General features: G+C 35.1%; 1 protein-coding gene across 1 annotated transcript in view; it reads left to right on the top strand.

Annotated features, from left to right (window-relative positions):
• The window catches only part of HPSE2 (heparanase 2 (inactive)), a 663935-nt gene that overhangs the window by 405000 nt on the left and 239751 nt on the right, over window positions 1–19184 (top strand). The window contains exon 4 of the mRNA XM_043597217.1: window positions 9256–9429. Coding sequence (XP_043453152.1) covers window positions 9256–9429 — 174 coding nt within the window. The remainder of the gene's footprint in view (window positions 1–9255; window positions 9430–19184) is intronic.

The raw sequence follows: 19184 nt of genomic DNA, 5'->3' as shown, positions 1-19184 counted from the left end.
AGCTTCCCCTAACGTTAACATTTGACATAACTATAGTATAATTATAGAAATAAGGAAATTAACATTGATATAGTACTATTAATTAATCTATAGATCTTTTTCAAATTTGGCCAATTTTCCCACTATTATACTTTTTTCTGTTCTAGAATTCCATTTAGGACACTACATTGCATTTAGCTATCCTGTCTTTCAATTTGGGATGATTGTTCCTTAGTCTTTTTTTTTTTCACTTTTGAAGAGTCCACGCCATGTATTTTATAGAGTGTCCCTTAAATTGAGTTTGTCTGATGTTTTCTAATGATTAATCTCAGGTTTTACATTTTTTATCAAAATATCACTAAAGTGATACTCTACCCTTCCCAGGACTTCGTATCAGTGTACTTTGTGTCAATATATCTGCTAAGGTTAATTTTGATCACAAGGGTAAGATGGTGTCTGTCATGCTTCTCCTCTGTAAAGTTACTATTTTCATCTTTTATGTTAGGGAAGATACTTTGAGACAATCCAAGTCTTTTTTGTCCTCATACTCTAACATACTAATTTTAGCATCCATCAATAGTCCTTGATTGCAATAGTTACTACTGAGGTGTTGCCTAATGGCAGTTTTCTATGTCCATTCTTTTACATTTATTAAGTGGTATTCTGTAAGGAAGAGCTGTTCCTTCTCTCCCTTTTATTTGTTTAGTCATTTATTTATACAATATGACTTTGGGGTCTTGTTTTTATTCTGAAGGTTATAATCCAGTGCTACATTATTCATTTTGTTGTTTAAATTTTCTCAACTTTGGCCACTGGGGACTCATTCATATTGGCTCTTATGACCTTTTTACATGCCTCCATCACTTTTTGAGCACTCCTTTAATTTCTGGTACCACAAAATACTGTAGGCTTATCTTTTTTAATGTTTATTTTTGAGAGAGAGAGAAAGGGAGCGAGCATGAGTGAGGGAGGGGCAGAGAGAGAGAGAGAGAGAGAGAGAGAGAGAGAGAAAAGGAAATAGAGGATCTGAAGGAGGCTCCACACTGACAGCAGAGAGCCTGATGTGGGGCTTGAACTCAAGAACTGTGAGATTATGACCAGAGCCGTAGCCAACTGAGCCACCCAGGCACCCCCCTAGGCTTATCTTATATCTTCTCTGATCTAGCTCTGGTATTAGCCATTTCTTTAAGGAACACTGGTTTCTTTTATGAGAGAATGGTATTTAGAAACCAAGATCTGGGTGCTAAGTGTGCTCATTGATACCGGAATGTTATTGCTTCCAGGCTTGCTCAGAGGACAGGAGAAGTGTGTGTGTGTGTGTGTGTGTGTGTGTGTGTCACCCATATACACATTTATATATCTGTATCTATCCATATATACATATACTAAAAACTGTAAGTTATACTGATACCTATAGTCCAATTCAACACATGGTTTAGTCTAGCCTGCTCCTTTTCCTTCTTTGGAATCTCTTTCTGTACAATAGATTCTTTATAAGTTATTGAACAGTCCCCATTTCATAGACATTTGGATTGTTTTCAGTTACTGGCTATTAAAAAGAAAATGCAGTGATAATCTCTGTATACCTTTGGGAAATTATTATATATGTTTATAATGCCTAGCAGTGGGATGGCTTGGTCTAAAGGAACGCACATTTAAATTTTGATAGATATTTCTAAATTGTCCTCTAGGGATATTATTTGCATCTTTTAAAATCATTTACTTAAGGGCATATTTCTTAAAAACAATCCTGGCCTCTTTACTAATGTCAGTGTCTCTTTTATTCTTTTCCTGTCATACTTTAGATGGACTTCTGATGGGATCCAGAGATCCCATTATATTCGGTGGCCTTTAGTTTTACTTTTAAATTTAATTTGGTTGATTAATGCAATAATTAGTCTCTATCACAGTCTTTTGAGAGTGTTGTAATTTTTATTCACAGATATTTCCCAAATCTCATTCTTCTTCAACAGCTTCAGTCAAATTATAGATATATAGGCTGATTTCTTTATAACCTAGTTAAGGTTTCATTGCCCTGACTAAACTGGAGATATTTCTATTCATATTAAAATTAGCTCATAGCTTAAAGATGTCTTCATTCTTTGTGAAATGGCTCTGTTTTTCTCCCAGGCAATTTTCAAACTGTTCTCTCTTAATAGCTACAATTAAAATGTTCCCCTTTTTATTGGTTGTACTCACTACTCAAATATTTCCCCATTAACTGATGGTTTCTCTCTGAATTACAAGAGAGTTGGTTAAGAGTTCACCTCACTCTGCTTTTTACTCTCATATTTCTTTCTGGCTTCCATTAGAAATTCCTCTGTTCTTCCAGCTTCTGGTGGACAGTCTCCTATACCTCCCCCATATTATTCACTCCAAACTCAACTCTTAAAGCAATTGGTATATTATGTGAGTGCATTTAAACAGCATGGAGCAATAGACATAATCTAGAGGGAACTTGCTACAGTGAATAATGATAACTGAGATTGAGTATTTATGGTACAAGGCAGATCATAAGTGGCATTGAATGGGCCTAAATAACACCTGTATGAGTTAGATATTTATTAAGGCTTATCATATATCAGACATTTAAATGGATGCTAAAAGGGAAGACATGATACTTTCTCTTTGGAAAATGGTCCACTATGCCTTAAGAGGGTGCGGGCAGAGTTGAACAATGATGGCATAGTTGGCTCTTGCTATAATAGGAGTTGACTGATTAACTTTTTCCTACCCCTCCTTCCTTCTCCCAATCTCCCACACTTTCTTCTTCAATGTCAAGTTTATCTATCTGTTTCTCAGGTCAAAAAGTTTGGAGTTTTCCTTAACTCCTTTTTTTCCTCATACCTTACATCTAACCCTTCAGCAAATGTTATCAGCTCTACCTTGAAAATATCCCAGGAACCCAGCCACTTTAACCACTCTACTGCTACCACCCTGATCCAAGCCAGTGTTATCCCTTGCCTGAATTATTATTATAGATTTCTAACTACTTTCTTCACTTTCACCTTTGCCCTCTCCTCCCCCCTAGTCTCTTTTTAGCTCAACAGCTATTTTGGTGCTTTTAAAATGTGATTTGGATCATATTCAAAACCATCAGGGGCACCTGGGTGTCTCAGTCAGTTAAGCCTCTGACATTTGAGTTCAGCTCAGGTCGTGATCTCAGGATGGTGAGATAGAGCCCCTTGTAAGGCTCTGCGCTGGGGTGGAGCCTGCTTAAGATTCTTTCTCCCTCTGCCCCTCCCCAGCTCTCTCTCTCTCTCTTCAAAAAAACCAAACCAAACCAAACCAAAACACCAAAAAACCCAAAAAACACAACCCATCATTGTTTTCTTGTCATTCAGGGTAAAAGACAAAGTCTTTATTTACAGTGGCCTTTAAGACCCTGCATAATCTGGCCTACTGCCATTCTTTCTGGGGAAACCACACTGGGCTCTTTGCTGTTCTTCACATTCATCAGTCTCATACCTGTCTTGGACCTTTTGCCTGTATGTTCACTTGACTTACTCTCTTACTTCCATATGGCCTTTGCTTAAATGTTCCCTTATCAGTGAGGCTTATTTAAAATATACCACCTCCAAAAAATATATATTATATATTTATGTATTTTATATTTACTATTTATATAAAATACATAAATATATATTTATGTATTTTATATTTACTATTTATATATTATATATATATCTTATATATATATATACACACACACACACACACACACACACACACACCACCTCCATTGGTTCTACAATCCCCTACCCTGCTTTACCTACCCCATTGAACCCCATGGCAACCACACTAAACATAAACTCCATGGGGCTCAGACCCATGTTTTCTGTTTGGTTCATTACTATAACCTTCAAGTAGGTGCCTAAAGTAGGTGCTCAGTCAATATTTATTGAACAGATGAGTAAATCCTACTAGAAACTTCAGCCTCCAGCTGCTTAGATTAATGAAAATCTTATTTTTTTTGTCTGTTGGATTGTCTTCTGTCTACTTGGTTTTTAAAATACCAAGTCCTGAGGAAACTAAGGAAAAGGACCATCATTCATATCTTAGTATGAATTCATTGATCTTATCTGTTTATAATATAAAGCCGTGATTAGCCTTATTGAAGAAATGGCTTTTTGATAAAATGAGATCTTGAATCTTGGGTTTTTTTCCCTACATTTAACTTTGGTGCTTCTCTAGTAACTTTTTTGGTTTTCTTCCTCTCTATTATTGCCACAGAACCTCAACAAATAAGTTGAATGTACCAGGATTGTTCCTTGTTCTTTACCACTCATTCTTTAAGTTTACACCCCAACCTAAATCTAGTTTCTAACCTCACTGTTTAACTGTAATGACTTTTTGTCTGAGTTTGTTTTCTTCTTAATTTCTCGTCATTATGTACTGTCACTAACTAACATCTCCTTGAAAATATCTTCTTTGGGGTTCCTTAAGATGACATTTCTGTGTTCTACTTCTCTGCCCTTTTTCCTGATCTTTATATGCAGACATTTCTTAAGGTTTCATCCTCAGCCTTTTTGTTCTTTAGAAGCCTCAAGAACTTTCACAGCATCAACCATCAGCACCATATAGATGACTCCCAAGCCTATTCTCCTTTTCAACCCAAGCCCCAGCTCCTTATTTTCAGTTGCCTGCCAGACAAGGCTGCTTAGAATTCTATTTATATGAGATGCCAGGGAGCCTGGCTAGAAGGCATAGAGGCATTGGCACCCTCTGGTGGAGAGAGTAGAAAGTCATACTTAAGCATCTGCTTGGATGGAACCTGACACCAGATATTCCAAGGAAGATTACATTGGCTGAGCATCTACTAAATGCTCTGTATTCAAATATATGTAATATTCTTTTTTAAAATATATGTAATCTTCTAATAAACTCTAGAGTACATATCCTGAGCTAACAATAATAATTATTAGATCTTTCTTTGGGTCCTTTCAATTTCTTTTTACTTTTTAAAAATTAATTAATTAATTAATTTTTGAGAGAGAATGAACATGACTGGGGGAGTGGTGCAGAGAGAGAGAGAGAGAGAGAGAGAGAGAGAGAGAATCCCAAGCAGGCTCCACAGTGTTGGGGCAGAGCTAGACGTGGGCCTCGAACTCACAAACCATAAGATCATGGCCTGAGCCAATATCAAGAGTCAGATGCTTAACTGAGCCAAATAGGTGCCCCTGGTCCTTTAAATTTCTTACTAGACCATGTATATGCACTTACATGCAACAGACAGATTTGGCTTGTAAGAATACTTCAGCATGATTTTAAGGCAGAAAATTGCTCTCAGATAGATGCTATGAAGGATACAATGAGATACAGAACTATACTTAAGGAATTTAACAGGTTATCTGGGAAAATAAGCCATTCACTCTGGAAAAGTGACTAAATCAAGCGGTAAATCCTAAGGTAAGATAATGCCATAGATGTCACAAGGTACTCAGATGGCTAACAAATTGTGTAGCACCTGTTTAGAGAAGGTCAAGGTCAGTATAGGGAAATTGATGTGTTCAGGAATGGCTTCATGAGGAGGTGGGACTCAAACTTATCCTTAAGGAAATATTTCCCAAACTTCTGGCACTCTAATTCTCAATTTTTGCCATATTAACAAACCATCTATATTTTTATTTCTCCACACTTTTTCTATATTCACATCTTCTTTTGGGTAAATACCTTTGCCCTGTCTTAAACCATCAGATCAATGAAATCATAGGTTGGATGTGCTTTTGTGTTTGATATATATTTGTTTTTCTAATATACATGAAAACAACATAGGAAATCCTCATTATGTAAAGGTAATTAATTCCAGAAAAAGGCTGCTTAAAGGAAATCAAGTTACCTAAAAAGAATATTAGTCATTCACATTCAATTTTGATGCAAAAGTTTGATTTATAAATGACAGTAAAAATTATGAAAATAAATGTAATAAATTGTAAGCTGTTATTGTAACTATGAACAGTTTCAATGAACAGAACATTATTTAATTAAATATTGAGTATTTTTCTGAGAAAATAAATTTTTTCTGACATGAGAATAAATATTAAAAAGACTCCAAAATAGACCTCTCCATCTTTTAATATTCAAATTATTTTTGAGCAGTCTATTGTGTTATCCTTGTGAATTTTCTCTTGTTCAGTTCACTGACCTAATTCTTCTGAAACCTTATTTGTTGATGGATTTGCATGTGATTTGACCAGTATGATTTCATGAAATCCTGCCTCTTCTCTCAGACTTGAAACTTGGTTCTCCACTAGATTTATAATGGCTTTGCATTATATTGGAGAAATTAAAAACACTGATTTGATTAGATAGGATTTTGCCAAGTGGGAAGAATGTTTAAGTCAATTATCAGTTCAACAGTGAATATTTTGGTGTTCAGATGACTTGTTTTTGTATGCATTCTTTAATTCTAGAAGTGCTTTCTCAAACTTTTTATACCAGAGGAACACTTGAATAAATTCTCAAGTTTTAGGGTTCCTTTGGATAAAAATATCTAAATCTCATTGTATGTCAGTGAGATCATTTAGTTGTAGAAATTATTATCCAATAATAATTGCCAATGCTCATTTAAATAGATAGCGGTATTTTCCTGAGAATCTGTTTAGCCAACTTCTTAGCCTATTCTTTTGTAGGTTTCCCTTCCCCAAAAAGGATACCAACTCCAATGTAGGTCAGTGGTATAGATAGAAGATACTTCAGTTTTTCTTTTTTAAAATTTCTACTTGATTTTTTTTTTTACCTTAGACAAGTAGGGCTGGAAGTCTTACCACAAATTTCTATCCTACTATTGAGTATGCTATTCAATATGGTATGTGGTACATGGTAAGTATAAGGATAGATTTGTACTAAAAATTACTTTTTAGAAAACCTTTCTTGAAGAGAAAAAGGAAAAACAAATAGTTAACTTTCTTTCCTGAAATTATCCTATCCCTTTCTTTCCTTGTCATGAATTTGCAAATTTATAAGGCAAACGTAATATGTTTTTGTTAAATAACTGGATTAAGCCAAAATGGGATAAAATTTTACTAAAGGTAGACTTGTTAGGCTTACTTAAATAAAGTTTATGAATTTAATTAATGTTCTTAATATGAAAATAAATTAGCAATGTTGAATAGTAAAGTTAATAAAACTATATGTCAAAGCAATATGAATAACATTACAGCCTAAGACACAATTTTATAGAAGACTTTGAAAGAAGCCATTTTCTTAATGAGTGGCATAGTTACGGTCACATAAGATAATTGTAAAATTAGTAAACACATCTGTTGGTTTCATGATCACTTAAAAATTTTTTTAAATGTTTATTTTTGAGAGTGACAGAGCATAAGCAGGGGAAGAACAGAGAGGGAGACACAGAATCTGAAGCAGGCTCCAGGCTCTAAGCTGTCAGCATAGAGCCTGATATGGGGCTTGAACTCACGAAGTGGGAGACCATGACCTGAGCTGAAGTTGGACGCTTAACTGACTAAGCCACCCAGGCGCCCCTCATGATCACTTTAATAGGCTTATAAATGCATTTTAATTTTAACTGCTGTTTTGGAGCTAAAAAGAAATAATTTAATTTATTATTAAGAAATAATTGTTTATTAAATTAAGTATATTAAAGAAATAATTATTTCTTTAATGTGAACCTATGCTTTTTGTTGTTGCAAACTACTAGACTCTGGGTTAAATATGAGATAAATTCCCATGGATTTTATTTTTAACTAAAATGAGACAGTTTCTGTCCTTGTTCTTGGTGCTTCTTAAAAACTACTTTCCCATATATGTAAGAAAATAAAAATGACAACCCGCTCCCCCTTCCCCACTTAAAAAACTGATAATGGACTCAACCAAATGATCATGGTTCTGCTTTACAAGACTTAAGGTCTTATAACAATTGCTAATGGGGCACTTTGGTCACTCTGCATCATCTTTTGTAGAACCCTCTAGTGTTCCACAGAACCCCATTTGAGAAACTCTGCTCTAGGGACTGGGATAGTGAATACTAGATAGAGTAAGGCGAATCCTTGTACATAATTATTAACCTAATTTTTTTTCAATCTGTTTATCACTTAAAGTCATATCATCCATACCTTGCAAAACACTGTCTAAAAGGACAAGTAGGATCTGGGTATGTTAGGAAGAGGAAAAAAGGTATGCTAAATGAGAATAATTAGAGCAAAGCCTAATGCAGCAGGGGATTCTGTGATAAACAGAACTGGCTAACACCAACAAAGAATTCATTGATAACAGTAGACAGGCTTGAAGCGGGGAGAAAATTATGGTTGAGTCATAGAGTCCTTGAAGTAAAGAAGAAGAAAGTCTTAAAAATCAACTAAGGTTTTTGGTTTTTTTTTAAGTTTATTTATTTTGAGATAGAGAGCATGGGAAGGGCAGAGAGAGAGAGGATCCCAAGCAGACTCCACACTGTCAACACAGAGCTCAGTGCAGGGCTTGATCCCATGAACCATGAGATCATGACCCGGACAAAATCAAGAGTTGGGTGTTTAACTGACTGAGCTACCCAGGAGCCCCTAAAAAAAAATCCACTAAGGTTTGAAGGGTGAGTGAAACTGATGAAAGAAATTGGAAGAAGGATGAATCTGAAAGTAGATAGGTAAATACAGATATTGTTGTGATAATTCATACAAGTGAAACTGAGAGCAAGAACCAAAATAGTGGCAATAGATATGAAGGAATGGGGTGGGTATGGGACATGTGAGTAGAACTGATGGTATCAGGGATCAAACCAACAATGAATATATTTACCCTAATGGTGTTTCCATTCTCAGAAATATTAGAAATATGGAATTGAGTGGATTTTTTTTGAAGTGCTGCTAGGCTGAGCAATTTTCCCAGACTTACCAGCCAGTCATCTTTCCTGGCCTTGCCTCCCAACACCATTCCTATCATTTCATAAAGGAATACAGACCCAGCAGTGTCAGATCCTCTGATTTTTCAAGAGAAGCTAGAAATCTAGCTACTTTGTAATACCATCCCATTTTTAAATGTTAGCAATTCTATTTTTTGTTGTTGTTAACAATAACATACTGTGGACTAGACTTGGTTGCTAATTTGCAACCTGTGTCTAGAATTGTGTGTGCTGCTTTCTAAATCACTTCAAAATGTACTCTGAACCAAAAGGTAATATAATCCTTCTGAAGCCTCTCTGCATAATTCCTAGCAGGAATTACTTAGCAGGAAGCTCATAGAAAGCCTTTTGTAGTAGCTAATAATTTCCTTTTGTTGGAATGTTGATTTTAAAGTTACAAGCCTTATTCTGCTTCTTCCCAGCCAGGTCTCTAGACAAACTTTATAACTTTGCTGATTGTTCTGGACTCCACCTGATATTTGCTCTAAATGCACTGCGTCGTAATCCAAATAACTCCTGGAACAGTTCTAGTGCCCTGAGTCTGTTGAAGTACAGTGCCAGCAAAAAGTACAACATATCTTGGGAACTGGGTAATGGTAAGTAAAGATGTCATTTCCTCTGAATTGACAAGATAAAAAATAAGTTGGCCCAGGACATAGCCTCAGTTAGACCATCTCTAGCATACTGGCCCAGAAAACACTTGGGATGTTTCACTTCATATTAAGGGCAACACAAGAATCTGGTAAAAGAATACTATTGGCCAAAGGATCTGAATAGACATCTCTCCAAAGAAAAAGTATAAAAGTCTGAAAAACACATGAAAAGATACTCAACCACATTAGCCATCAGGGAAAACCAAATCAAAACCACAATGATAGAGTACTTCACACCCACTAGGATGCCAATAATAATAATTAAAAAAAAAGATTATAGTAACAACTATTGGCAAGAATGTGGAGAAATTGGAACCCTCATATACTGCTAGTGGGGATGTAAAATGGTATAACCACTTTGGAAAACAGTCTGGCAATTCCTCAAAAAGTTAAACGTGGTGTTGCTATATGACCTAGCAGTTCTACTCCTGAGTATATATTTAAGAGAAATGAAAACATAAGCCCACAGAAAAACTTATACACAAGTATTTATAGTGGCATTATTCATAATAGCCAAAAAGTGGAAACAACCCAAATGTCTATCAACTGATGAATGGGTAAATAAAATCTGGTATAGCCATATGATGGAGTATTATCTAGCCATTAAAAAGGAATGAAGTACTGACACCCACTACAACATAGATGAACCTTGAAAAGATTATGCTAAATGAAAAAACCCAGTCACATATTTATATAAAATGCCCAAAATAGATAAATGTAAAGAAACAGAAAGTAGATTAGTGGTTGCCAAGGGCTAGGGGAGTGAGATGATAAAAATGTTCTAAAATTTATTGTGATGATTACACAGCTGTGTAAGCATACTTAAAACCATTGAGTTATATACATTAATGTGATGATTGTATAGGTATAAATTATATCTCAACATTGCTGTTACCAAAAACAAGGGAAAAATACTGTTAGTCTTTTTTATTTTAAAGGGCATATGATGCATATTTTCTGCCACCGGTTAGTGACAAAAGCCTTAGAGTTACTTCCTTAGGGAGTTTACATTTGTAATTATCAGCAATATTGTCATCTTATAGTTGATAGTATTTAGTTTACATAGCATATCCAAATACTCTTCTATTTGGACCTTAAAGTCCTAAATGAAGTGCCTAATAAAGGACATATCATGCAGGTGAGGAAATATGTTGAAAAAGGTAAAGAGAATTGCTAAAGACAGCAGGAAGTACTAAATCTATGTCAGGAACTTGGGACTTCTAACAGAAAGGGAGGTACTTTTTACTACCCTCTGGTTATTTTTCTTTAGTGGTATTAAAACTTCTTGGCTTTCTTCACTTCCTTCAACTTTCCTTCAACAAATAGTTATTGACTGCCTAGTATGTGCCAAAGGCATATTATACTACACTATACTAGTTTTGAGAGATATAATAGTAAATACCAGATAAATATCCCTGCCTACATTCTAGTAGAGGAGATAGATAATAAAAAGGATTTGAAAACAGTTCATCATTATCTTCTCTCACACAATATTTTTGTCCTATAGCAATTCAAACTGAAATGCTCAACTTGACCCTATTGTTTTTATAACAATTAATTAATGCACCCCTCTGTTCAGTCCCTCCTGTCTCCTCCTACCCTTTCTCCTTCCCCCACTCTCACTCTCCTTCTCCCCCTTCCTTCCTCTTCAATTTGCAATTCAATTAACAAGTGTATATACTCCTACAACCATCTCTGAAACCAATTTTAGAAATTTCCATCACTCCAAAAAGATCCCTCATGCCCATTTGCCATCAATTCCTGTAACCATGCCCAGTCTCAGAAAACTCTAATCTGTTTCTCATCTATAGATTTGTCATTTATGGACATTTCATATAACTGGATCATATAATAGTCTTTTGCATCTGACTTCTTGCACATAGCATGTTTTTCAAATTTATCCATGCTGTAGCATGTAAAAGTAGTTCATTCCTTTTTATTGCTGAATAGTATTCCAGTGTGTGACTATATATCACATTTTGCTTTTCCATTTACCAGATGATGGACATCTGGATTGTTTCTACTTTGGGGCTTTGATAAATAATGCTGCTATAAACATTCACATACAAGCCTTTGTGTGGATATATGTTTTAATTTATCTTAGGAAGATACCTGGGAGGGGAATAGAGTTACTAATCATATGGTAAATTTGTTTATTTATGTTTTTTAACAACTGCCAAATTATTTTTCTTCTCTAACAATGTATAAGGGTGCCAGGTTTTGTACATCTTTGGAAACACTTGTTAATGTCTGTCTCTGATTATAACCTTTCTAGTGAGTTTGAAGTAGTATCTTTTTTTTATTTTTTTTTTTAAACGTTTATTTATTTTTGGGGACAGAGAGAGACAGAGCATGAACGGGGGAGGGGCAGAGAGAGGGGGAGACACAGAATCGGAAACAGGCTCCAGGCTCTGAGCCATCAGCCCAGAGCCTGAAGCGGGGCTCGAACTCACAGACCCCGAGATCGTGACCTGGCTGAAGTCGGACGCTTAACCGACTGCGCCCCCCAGGCGCCCCTTGAAGTAGTATCTTAATATGGCCGTAATTAGCACTTCCCTAATGACAAATGATATTGAATGGCTTTTTATGTGCTTATCAGCTAGTCTTACATCTTCTTTGGTGAAATGTCTACGCAAATCTTTTGCCCTTTTAACTGAGTTACCTTATTATTGAGTTGTAAAAGTTTTAAATATATTCTGGATATGAGTTCTTTGTCAAATATATGATTTGCAAATATTTTCCCCAGTCTATAGCTTATCTTTGCATTTTCTTTATGGCATCCTTTGAAGTGTAGAAGTTTTGAATTTTGATAAAGTTCAATTTATCAATTTTTAATTTTATGGGTCATACTTTTGGTATCATTTCTTTGCTTAACTCAAAATCACAAAGTGTTTTTTTGTTTGTTTTCTTCTAAAAGTTTTATAGTTTTTGCTCTTACATTTGAGCTACAAGTTAAAATAACAAATTAATTTTTGAGTATAGCATGAAGTTAGAGTCTAAATTCATCTTTTTGCATGTGAATTATCAAGTTGTCCAGCATTATTTAAAAGATTATCCTTTCCCTATTGAATTCTCATAACACTGTTGCCAAAAATCAACCAAAAATGGATTTCTGGACTCCTAATTCTGTTCCACTGATAAGTATGTCTGTCCCTATACTAGGACTACATTGTCTTGATTACAATAGCGTTGTAATGAGTTTTGAAATTGGGAAGTATAAATCATCCAACTTTGTTCTTTTTTAAAAATTGTTTTGGTGGGGCGCCTGGGTGGCGCAGTCGGTTAAGCGTCCGACTTCAGCCAGGTCACAATCTCGCGGTCCGGGAGTTCGAGCCCCGCGTCGGGCTCTGGGCTGATGGCTCAGAGCCTGGAGCCTGCTTCCGATTCTGTGTCTCCCTCTCTCTCTGCCCCTCCCCCGTTCATGCTCTGTCTCTCTCTCTGTCTCAAAAATAAATAAAAAACGTTAAAAAAAAAATTGTTTTGGCCATCCTAGGTGTTTGCATTTCCACACGAGTTTTAGGATCAGTTTTCTAATTTTCTCAATAAAGCCTGCTGGAATTTTAATAGAAATAACAATGAATCTATAGATCATTTGGGGGAGAATTGCCATCTTAACAATACTGAGTCTTCCTGTCCATGAACATAAATTATCTCCCCATTTATTCAATTTTTAATTACAGTAATGTTTTGTAGTTCTTAGTGTTCAAGTTTTGCACTCTTTTTGTTAGATTTAATCTTAGGTATTTTATTTTTTTCCCATGCAATTGTGAATGGAATTATTTTCTTAATTTCATTTATGTATTGTACATGGCTAGTATTTAGAAATATGATTGATTTTATATATTGATCTTTTATCCTCCAGCTTTGCTGAATTTATTTCTTAGGTCTTGTATTTTTTCCCCCACATGTGTGAGTCATTTAGGATTTTCTACGTGCAGCATATGTTGTCTCAGAATACAGACAGTTTTACTTCTTTCTATACAATTGCGATGCTTTTTATTTCTTTACTTAGCTGACTGTACTGGCTAGAACCTCTAATACAAATGTTGAATGTAAGTGGCAAGAGTACACATTCCTGCTTGTTCACAGTCTTAGGGGTAAAACGTTAAATATTTCAGCATTAAGCATGATGTTTTGCCATTAAGCTTTCAGTATTTCAGCATACTATTTATAAGATTGTAGAATTCCCTTTCTACTCATAGTTGTTGATAATATTTATCAGGAATGAGTGTTGGATTTTGTCAAATGCCTCTTTTTTTTGCACCTATGGAGATGATAATGTGTTTTTGGTCTTTATTAATATGATATTTTACATTAGTTGGGTTTTTTAAGTTTTTTTTAATATATACATATATATATATATTTTTTTTTTTTTTGAGGGAGAGAGAGAGAGAGGGAGAGAGAGTGCACACTAGTGGGATAGAGGCAGGGAGAGAGGGAGACACAGAATCCAAAGCAGGCTCCAGGCTTTGAGCTGTCAGCACAGAGCCTGATATGGGGCTTGAACCCACAAACTGCTAGATCATGACCTGAGCTGGTTAGACGCTTAACTGACTGAGCCACCCAGGCACCCCTTCTTTAGTTGGGTTTTTGATATTAAATCAATCTTGCATTCCTGATGTATATCCTATTTATCCACGGTATTATAATACTTCTTATATATTGCTGGGTTCACTTTGTAACTCTTTTGTTGGGGATTTCTTGGTCTATATTTATGAGGGATATTCATCTGTAATTTTCTTTTCTTGTGATGTCTTTGTTTGATTTTGGTATCAGGAGAATAATGGCCTCATAAAATGAGCTGAGAAGTGTTCCCTCTTCCTCCATATTCTGGAAGAGTTTGTGAAGGATTGGTATTATTTTTTCTTCAAATATTTGATAGAATTTACCAATTAATCCATCTGAGTTTTCTTTGTGGAAATATTTATAATGACTAATCCAGTGTCTTTTGTTGTTATAGACCTATTCATATTTTCTATTTCTTTTTGAATTGGTTTTAGTAATTTGCATCTTTATCAGAAGTTTTTTATTTTATCTAAGTCATTTAATGGCATAAAGTTGTTCATAGTAGTCCCTTATCCTTTTAATTACTGTGAGGTCCTTAGTGGTGTCCCTTCTTTCATTCCTAATTTTGGTTTTTTTTTTTTTTCCAACATTTATTTATTTTTGGGACAGAGAGAGACAGAGCATGAACGGGGGAGGGGCAGAGAGAGGGGGAGACACAGAATCGGAAACAGGCTCCAGGCTCTGAGCCATCAGCCCAGAGCCTGAAGCGGGGCTCGAACTCACAGACCGCGAGATCGTGACCTGGCTGAAGTCGGACGCTTAACCGACTGCGCCACCCAGGCGCCCCATTCATTCCTAATTTTGATACTCTGTGACTTCTCTCTTTTTTCTTGATTAGTCCAACTAAAGGTATGTCAGTTTTGTTGATCTTTTCAAAAAACCAACCTTTGCTTTTATTGATTTTCTCTATTTTTTTATGTCATTGATTTCCACTCTAATTTTTATTATTTCAGTCCTTCTTCTTGTTTTGGGTTTAGTTGTCTCTTCCTGCTTTCTTAAGATAGAAGCTTAGATTACTAATTTGAGATATTTCTTTTTTTCTAATATAGGAGTCTTTTTATCTCCTAAACAACAGGAATTTATTTTCTTACTGTTCTGGAAGCCCAAAGTCCAGAATCTAGGTATCAGCAGACCTGGTTTCTTTTGAGGCTTCTCTTCTTTGTTTGCAGATGGGTAACTTCTGTGTTCTCATATGGCTTTCTCTCTGTCTGTGCATCCCTAATATCTCATTGTGGCTCTCTATTTTTTTTTAAAACACCTTTTTTTTAGAGCAGCTTTAGGTTCACAGCAAAATTGAAAAGAAAGTAGAGATTTCCCTTATATTCCCTGCTTCCACATATGCATAGCCTACCCCACTATCAACATCCCCCACCAGAGTGGTTCACTTTTTACAATTGGTGAACCTACAGTGATACATCATAATCATCCTGAGTCTATAGTTTACATTATGGTTTACTTTAGTATGAACATACTATGGATTTGGGCAAATGTTCAATGACATATCCAGCACTATTGTGTCATACAAAATATTTTTACTGCCCTAAAAATCCTCTATGGTCCATCTATATATCCCTTCCTCCTGTCCTCAACCTTTGTCAACCACTGATCTTTTTACTCTCTCCCTAATTTTGTTTCTCCTAGAATGTCATATAGTTGGAATTATACACTATGTGGCCTTTTCAGGTTGGCTTATTTCACTTAATGTTATGCATTTAAGATTCTTCCATGGCTTGCTACCTCATTTCTGTTTAGTACTAAATAATATTCCATTGTGTAGAGGTACCACATTTTATGTATCCATTCACCTATGGAAGAAAATCTTCAGTGCCTCCAAGTTGTGGCATGAATACAGCATGAATACAGCTGCCATAAATCCATGCATAGCCAAAAGTAAAAACATAAATTTTCAGCTCTTTTGGGCAAATAACAGGGAGCACAATTGCTGCATCATATAGTAAGAGTATGTTTTGTTTTATAAGAAACCACCAAACTCTTCCAAAATGACCATATCAATTGTCATTTCTGCCAGCAATGACTGAGCATTCCTGTTGCTTCACATTCGACATAGTTCTTGGTGCTGTCAGTGTTAACAATTTTTGGTCATTCTAATAGTATAGAGTTGTATTGAATTGTTGTTTTAATTTGCATTTCCCTGATGACATATGTGGAGCATCTTTTCATATTGTTTTTATCTTTTCACGTTTTTTATTTGCCATTTGTATATCTCCTTTGGTGAGGTGTCTGTTGAAGTCTATGTCCCATTTTTAAATTGGGTCATTTGTTTCTTTTTTGCTAATTTTTAAGAGTTCTTTGTATATTTTAGATAACAGTCCTTTATCAGATGTGTCTTTTGCAAGTATTTTCTCCCAATTTGTGGCTTGTCTTCTCATTCTCATAAAATTGTCTTTTGCAGAGCAAATACTTTTAATTTTAATCAAGTCTAATTAATCAATTACTTCTTTCATGGATTGTGCATTTGGTGTCATCCCATGTGCTTTTACATACTATATTTTTATTTTCATTTCATTAAAAATATTTTCTAATTCCACTTTCTTCTTTGACTCATGGATTATTTAACTTCCAAATATTTATAGATGTCTCAAATTTCTTTCTGTTGTTGAATTCTAGTTTAATTCTGTTGTGAGAAGGGCACATACATTATATGATTTAATCCTTTTAAATATATGAGACTTGTTTGATGGCTTACCATATGGTCTATCATGAAGGATGTTCTATATACACTAAAAAAAGAATGGGTATCCTACTGTTGAGTGGAGTGTTCTAAGGATATCAATAAGGTCAAGTTGGCTGATAGTGTTATTTAAGTTTCCTATATCAATGCTAATTTTCTGCCTAGTTGTTCTACTGATAACTAAGAATACCATATTGAAGTCTCCTATTATTGTTGGATTTTCTATTTTTCTATTTAATTTTGTTTCATATATTTTGGTGTTCTGTTTTTGGTATTTATATGTTTATAATTGTTATATCTTCCTGACAAATTAACACTTTTATCATTATAAAATGCCCCACATTATGTCTAGTAACACTGTTGTCTTAAAGTCTATTTTGTCTGATATTAGTATTGTCATTCCAGCTCTCTTATGGTTACTGTTTGCATGGTATATCTTTTTTCATCCTTTTACTTTCAACCTATTTGTATCTTTTACTTTAAAGTATGTCTGTTTAGTTGGATCTTAGTTTTCTTATTCATCCTGACAATTTCTGCTTTTAATTGGAGTATTCAATCCATTTACATTTAATGTAATTGTTAATATTGTTGAATTTATATCTGCCATCTTGCTGTTTTCCATTTATTTCATTTTTTGTTCCTCTGTTTATCCTGTACTGCCTTTATTTTTTACCATTTTATTTAATTTATTATTTTTAATTTACATCCAATTTAGCATATAGTGCAACAATGATTTCAGGAGTAAGATTCCTTAATGACCTTAACCATTTAGCATACCCCCCTCCCACAACCCCTCCAGTAGTCCTCTGTTTGTTCTCCATATTTAAGAGTCTGTTTTGTCGCCCTCCCTGTTTTTGCTTCCCTTCCCTTATTTTCCTGTTTTGTATCTTAAAGTCCTCATATGAGTGAAGTCATATGATGTTTGTCTTTCTCTGACTAATTTTGCTCAGCATAATACCCTCTAGTTCCATCCACATAGTTGCAAATGGCAAGATTTCATTCTTTTTGATTGCCGAGTGATACTCCATTGTGTATATATGCCACATATTCTTTATCCATTCATCCATTGATGGACATTTGGGCTCTTTCCATACTGTGGCTATTGTTGATAGTGTTGCTATCAACATTGGGGTGCATGTTTCCCTTCAAAAAAGCATACCTGTATCCCTTGAATAAATACCTAGTAGTGCAACTGATGGGTCATAGGGTAGTTCTACTTTTAACTTTTTGAGGAACCTCCATACTGTTTTCCAGAATGGCTGCACCAGTTTGCATTCCCACCAGCAGTGCAGAAGAGATCCTCTTTCTCTGCATCCTCGCCAACATCTGTTGTTGCCTGAGTTGTTAATGTTAGCCATTCTTACAGGTGTGAGGTGGTATCTCATTGTGGTTTTGATTTGTATTTCCCTGATGATGAGTGATGTTGAGCATTTTTTCATGTGTCAGTTGGCCATCTGGATGTCTTCTTTGGAGAAGTGCCTATTCATGTCTTTTGCCCATTTCTTCCACTGGATTATTTGTTTTTTAGGTGTTGAGTTTGATAAGTTCTTTATAGATTTTGGATACTGACCCTTTATCTGATATGTCATTTGCAAATATCTTTTCCCATTCCGTCGGCTGCCTTTTAGTTTTCCTGATTGTTTCCTTCACTGTGCAGAAGCTTTTAATTTTGATGAGGTCCCAGTAGTTCATTTTTGCTTTTGTTTCCCTTGCCTCAGGAGATGTGTTGAATAAAAAGTTGCTGCGGCCAGGGTCAAAGAGGTTTTTGCCTGCTTTCTCCTCGAGGATTTTGATGGTTTCCTTCTTACATTTAGGTCTTTCATCCATTTTGAGTTTATTTTTGGGTATGGTGTAAGAAAGTGATACAGATTCATTTTTCTGCTTGTCACTGTTCAGTTTTCCCAGCACCATTTGCTGAAGAGACTGTCTTTATTCCATTCCACTGATTATTCCTTCCTGCTTTGTCAAAGATTAGTTGGCCATATGTTTGTGGGTCCATTTCTGGGTTCTCTATTCTGTTCCATTGATCTGAGTGTCTGTTTTTGTGCCATCCTGTACTGCCTTTTTATGCAGAAGAGATATTGTATAATGTACCACTTTAATTTCTTTGTTTTTATTTTGTTTTACTTATTTTCCTAGTAATTCCTTATTGTAATATATCTGAATTCATTACAATCTATTTTAGAGTAATTCTAACTTAATTCCACTTAACTATAGAAAATTTACTCCAATAGAGCTCCATTTCTCTCTGTTTTGTAGCCATTATTATTATAAACATTACATTTTATGTCATAAGCCCAACAACACAGTTTTATAATTTTTGTTTTTATGCAACTATTATTCAAATTCATTAAAAAAGAGTAATGGAGGGGTGCCTGGATGGCTCAGTTGGTTAAGTGTCTGACTTTGGCTCAGGTCACGATCTCCCAGTCCATGGATT

The sequence above is a fragment of the Prionailurus bengalensis genome, chromosome D2 (assembly GCF_016509475.1).
Source record: "Prionailurus bengalensis isolate Pbe53 chromosome D2, Fcat_Pben_1.1_paternal_pri, whole genome shotgun sequence".
In the NCBI taxonomy this organism is placed as follows: domain Eukaryota; kingdom Metazoa; phylum Chordata; class Mammalia; order Carnivora; family Felidae; genus Prionailurus; species Prionailurus bengalensis.
Note: the sequence above shows the minus strand (reverse complement) of the source record. Positions and strands in the feature narration are given on the sequence as shown.